General features: G+C 36.3%; 3 protein-coding genes across 4 annotated transcripts; 1 reads left to right on the top strand and 2 right to left on the bottom strand.

Moving 5' to 3' along the window:
• Window positions 1-19: 19 nt before the first annotated feature.
• On the bottom strand, window positions 20-1311 carry LOC129579802 (uncharacterized). 2 transcript variants are annotated; one of them, XR_008689298.1, is made up of 3 exons: window positions 920-1310; window positions 666-859; window positions 20-607 (listed from the first exon to the last, which is right to left on the bottom strand). XR_008689298.1 is itself a non-coding variant. In XM_055469979.1 (3 exons), exons 1-3 carry the CDS (start codon window positions 1059-1061, stop codon window positions 184-186), a joined length of 714 nt encoding a protein of 237 aa, XP_055325954.1. In that variant the 5' UTR covers window positions 1062-1311; the 3' UTR covers window positions 20-183. The 2 variants fall into 2 exon arrangements, 1 of the variants encoding a protein (XP_055325954.1); XM_055469979.1 differs by having other exon boundaries at window positions 20-561; window positions 920-1311.
• A 346-nt stretch (window positions 1312-1657) lies between these two features.
• LOC129579804 (proteasome subunit beta type-7-like) lies at window positions 1658-3039 on the bottom strand. The gene is made up of 5 exons (XM_055469980.1): window positions 2838-3039; window positions 2556-2735; window positions 2197-2489; window positions 1944-2122; window positions 1658-1862 (listed from the first exon to the last, which is right to left on the bottom strand). The coding sequence occupies exons 1-5, from the start codon at window positions 2927-2929 to the stop codon at window positions 1740-1742; spliced, it is 867 nt and encodes a 288-aa protein (XP_055325955.1). The 5' UTR covers window positions 2930-3039; the 3' UTR covers window positions 1658-1739.
• Window positions 3040-3339: 300 nt separating this feature from the next.
• On the top strand, window positions 3340-4209 carry LOC129579805 (CDAN1-interacting nuclease 1-like; the record flags this gene model as incomplete). Its single annotated transcript, XM_055469981.1, has 3 exons — window positions 3340-3368; window positions 3501-3653; window positions 3721-4209. Coding segments are annotated over exons 1-3 (671 nt in total), but the record flags the coding sequence as incomplete, so codon positions are not given.
• Window positions 4210-4434: the final 225 nt, after the last annotated feature.

Raw genomic sequence — 4434 nt, forward strand, 5'->3', positions numbered from 1 at the left:
TTATCATTGTAACAGACGATTTTCCCAAAAAAGAAGATTTAATTGTGTTAAATCTGCCTTTTAAATGACAATGTATATATTCGAAATAAACGTTTAATAATTTTACTTTTTGGTTTACGTAATGAACATACAATGAAATTAGTTGTTTGCAGCAAGTTTATAGCTTGTATTGTATTCAATTAATCAATCTATATGAGGAACTTGTTGATTGGAATCATCTGAGTGACTGAAAACAGGTTCACGGCTGTTACTGTTTTCATTCAAATGGAAGTCTGATGATGAGATAGGTGATGGTTCTGATGGTTCACCTGGGCTGGGTGTTTGCAAATGCGGTGATGCTTGTGTTAATATACCTGTATTTTCGGAATCATTTGATTCTGACGAGTGCGATAAGAGCGGAGATCGTGCGACCGGTGTATTGATTGAAACAGAGCCAAAGGCCTGGTTGGAAGGGCCTGCTTGATTGACATCAAAAGCCGAATCATTTGCTTCTGATGTGTGTGATGGCTGCGGAGATCGTGTCATCGATTCATTGATTGAACTAGAGCCGCCACTATCATCCTGTGAATGTTCATATTATTTAATTCCCAATTCGAAATTCGTTGAACTGAAATATCAAAAAATCATTTGCAAAAAGGCCGAACACAAATATATATTGATCCTACCTGCTGTTGAACAACTCGGACGACCGCATCATTTTCAAGGTTTTTGAAAACAACGCAACAACCATCGTCAAATTTTAAAAACCCGAACCCATTTTGATACAGAATGGTTAAAATGTGCGCACCTTTCTCCATTGTTATTGGCACTTTGAACTGAATATGGTTGATTGATTGCGTTTGCCAATGAATCAGGCAATCTGTTAAAAAGCGAAAATACTTTTGCATTGGAATCGCAATATATACAGAGTTTCATTTACCTGTTAACATAGCGATGAATTGTTTAGGAGATTGAAAATCTCTTTCACATACTATTTCGATTTCAATGTAACGTTCTTTGCAACTCTTTCCGAATTTTTCCCCAATTTTAGAATTCGCTATTAATGTGTTATTGCCAGACATATTTCTATTTAAAATCTAAAAAAGCGATTTGGAAGCGATATAGATATGAACAATGTATTTGATGACGTTTAATGACTCAATGTAAACATTCGCCTGAGAATTTTTAAAATTTATGCAATTATTCACGTTTATTTATTAAAAATGTGTTAAATTGATATGATTTTTTGCTTGAATACAAGTGGGATTCCTTTTTTTAGAAGAAACTTGTAGTTAGTTGTCACACAGGGAAAAACGAGAATCGGTAAAATACTTGTTATGTTGACAGCTTACCGCTGTCGCCATGTTTACGCTTCCAGTGGTCGTTCGTACTACAACAATTGGAATATTCCATATTGGAAGCGATTGTTTGGTCTGCCGCTAAACCTGATTGATTCCGACTAAAAATAGATGTTCACTGTAAATTTTACGAGTTCACTTCTTCAATTTTTTGTGAAACAGAAATTGAACTGTTGGATTTCCATTTTCAATACTGGAAAACCGTCAAGTTTGAATGGAATTGATGCGAATTGTGGAAATTCGTTATCTTAATGGAAATTTTTGATTCAATGATTCATTGAAGTTAACATTTTTCTTTACAATGAAATAAACATCTGAAATTAATACCATTTAGCAGGCTAATAGCCCTATTTTTTATTATGTTTTAGTATAGAAAATTTAAAATGCCAAGAAAATATTGAATCAAGCTGTGTCCATCGGTGTGGCGCTGCTGGATGCGATTGGAATAACGGTCTCTTCAATGTCGAATTGATGGATTTTTGTGTCGAGAACGGCTGTTGTACCCAGCTTGAAGTCATAGTTTAACTGAAAAGAAGATATTTTCGTTACATCATTTTCATGAAAATGGTTAAATACAGACAATAAATGAATTCCCCAAAAACTTACAGCACGAACTCCTTTCTCATTGGCATATTCATAACCACGCAAATATTCGACGGTTCCTTTTTTGATAACGCACAAATCGATGTTTGAGCCCGAACCAAGATCATTGAATACACCCGAAGCGATTGCATCGCGAACCAATTTTTTGGCTTCTTCTTCTTCCATATCCGGTCGCCAACGATCTGTTAAAAGTCGCATATAATTATTTAGATTAAGACGTACCAAATTGCAACACTTATGTGTACAAGTTACGCACCTTCAAAAACAGCCATAGCAGCCAAACTGCCGGAACCCATGGTAGTGTATGGCAATCTGTCTGTTGATCCGTGTGGATGAATGGAATAGATGTGTGGTCCACTGATGTCAACACCTCCCAATACCAAAGCAGCACTAACGTGGCCTTGATAACGGAATAGCATCCGTTTCAACAGTGTATTGGCTGTTGTAACACGAACTTCACGACCGGTGTTCAATCGAAGCAATTCCAATTGCGATGAAATCATATTTGTCGTCATTTCTGTATCAGCTGCTGTTCCAGCACCGCAACAGCTAAAAAACGATTGAGACGCATTTAGACAATTGTCCGGCGCATTTTGGATGCGATGAAATACTTACTACATGTTCTTGGCTAAAAAGTGGATTTTCTCGCAATTCTTGTCGGCTACGATTGGTCCTTCTGTGGCTCGGGTGTCAGCACCAAGAACGACACCATCCTTGAAAATGATTCCCACGATTGTTGTGCCCGTTTTAATTGATTTTGGCTCTTTGAAACCATTCTTGATTAACATTTCATTGCTAAAATATAAACAAATTCATAAATTCGGTATGCGAATTGAGGTTAAGTTTTCCCTGAAATGACAATGCACAAATCACACTTTCTAAAATTGAATTTCATACCGTCGACAATTCTCGAAATTAAAACCTGATCGTCCGTAATCAGCAAATACTTTTCCATCTTCCAATAGTTCATAGCTCGAAATTGCTGCCATTTTTCGGATTTGTAAGTTTTTCAACTGTGATGATATGAAACAAATGCAATTTGATGAATGTTACACCGTCGCTCACTGACAACAAATATCGTAGAACGCCGAAATGTGTCAAATCATTCGTTCCAACATAAAATGTTTACCCACTAGCGACCTCTTTGATCTCAAACGAGAAATGAACGCATGGAATAATCATATTTGTTTGTGTTTTAAAGAATTTCGATGTGAAAGTCCCACATTTTTGATTTTATTCAGATTTACCATTGAAACTGAAGAAATTTTTTTTTCTCTCTAAATTCTAGTGATATGTCATTGATAAAAACTCAAGTATTTGAGTTAGCAGGACTGAAAGTAAACTATCCGGTTCATTCATTCAAATTTTGACAGCTCAACCGGTAAGCCGTATTAGAGAAATGTCAGATACTCGCAATAATTGTAAACAGTATTGAATCGAAACACTTATTCTGTTGCAAATATCTGATGGATTCAAAAGTGAAAGAAGTTATCGTCCGAAAATGGTTGTGATTAGTACAGAAACGTATGAACAAATTTGTGAATTCTGCACAAAATTCAGGGGGCTTACCATTCATTGTGAACAAGAGTTGCGGAAATTTTTCAGCCATATCGATCCACAAGTTTTATCAGCGATTTTATCAAAGGAATGGCAAAAACACATAAAACAATGGCATCATAGGATTGCACGATCTGGAGCAGACTTGTTAAGAGAGTAAGCTTCTTGTATTTTCAAATTTATTCGATTGAATTCAATATTCACTGGGTTCTTTACATTTAAGGTACAAACAACAATCTGGAGCAAGGGGCGACCCATTTATTTTACTGCAAATTGCCACACGTGAAAACTTTTCACCGGTTTCTCTGTGCCGCATTTTGCTGAGCATGGGATTTGAGGGAAAACCGAAATCAGTAACCAATGAAATGATGAAACATCCATACTTAATTCCTGACCCTCTGTTGGCGTTGAATGTTCTGAATTGTCTCCACAATGACAAGTCTGATGGTCCATTGACTGATTTAAAACGACAAACCATTGGTGAAGATTATGAAGTGCGATTGAAAAAAATGGCCTCAGATGCGGGCTTGGAGTTTCATGACGAAGTGCATTTGAGACGATATGGATATGACAAGACACCGGATTTAAAATTGGCCGTACCTTGTATGTACAAAGGAAAGATAATCAATTGGATCGAGAGCAAGGCATCATTCGGCGATATGACTTCACATCGGCAATATGTGAACGATCAATTGTCTAGCTACGGAAATAGGTACTTTTTCTTGATATTTCTATCGAAACATGCTTGACTCTGCTTGAATAAATGGGAAACGAAACTCGCTGACAATTTTATTCAAAAATGTGATTTATTTTCAGATTTGGCAACGGAATAATAATTTATTGGCTTGGATATTTGGATCAAGTAGCGAAATGCCCTGAAAACAAAGACTTTATCATTGTAACAGACGATTTTCCCAAAAAAGAAGATTTAATTGTG

Source organism: Sitodiplosis mosellana, unplaced genomic scaffold (genome assembly GCF_009176505.1).
Source record: "Sitodiplosis mosellana isolate CC-2019 unplaced genomic scaffold, AAFC_SMos_1.0 Smas_scaffold_6564, whole genome shotgun sequence".
Lineage (NCBI taxonomy): Eukaryota > Metazoa > Arthropoda > Insecta > Diptera > Cecidomyiidae > Sitodiplosis > Sitodiplosis mosellana.

Coding starts and splice junctions, on each gene's coding strand:
- LOC129579802 (XM_055469979.1), bottom strand. CDS start 1,061: ATGTCTGGCAATAACACATTAATAGCGAATTCTAAAATTGGGGAAAAA. Junction 860..919: donor ATTCATCGCTATGTTAACAG/GTAAATGAAACT, acceptor GCTTTTTAACAG/ATTGCCTGATTCATTGGCAA. Junction 562..665: donor TCCGAGTTGTTCAACAGCAG/GTAGGATCAATA, acceptor GAACATTCACAG/GATGATAGTGGCGGCTCTAG.
- LOC129579804 (XM_055469980.1), bottom strand. CDS start 2,929: ATGGCAGCAATTTCGAGCTATGAACTATTGGAAGATGGAAAAGTATTT. Junction 2,736..2,837: donor AATTTCGAGAATTGTCGACG/GTATGAAATTCA, acceptor TTTATATTTTAG/CAATGAAATGTTAATCAAGA. Junction 1,863..1,943: donor ATGAGAAAGGAGTTCGTGCT/GTAAGTTTTTGG, acceptor TCTTCTTTTCAG/TTAAACTATGACTTCAAGCT.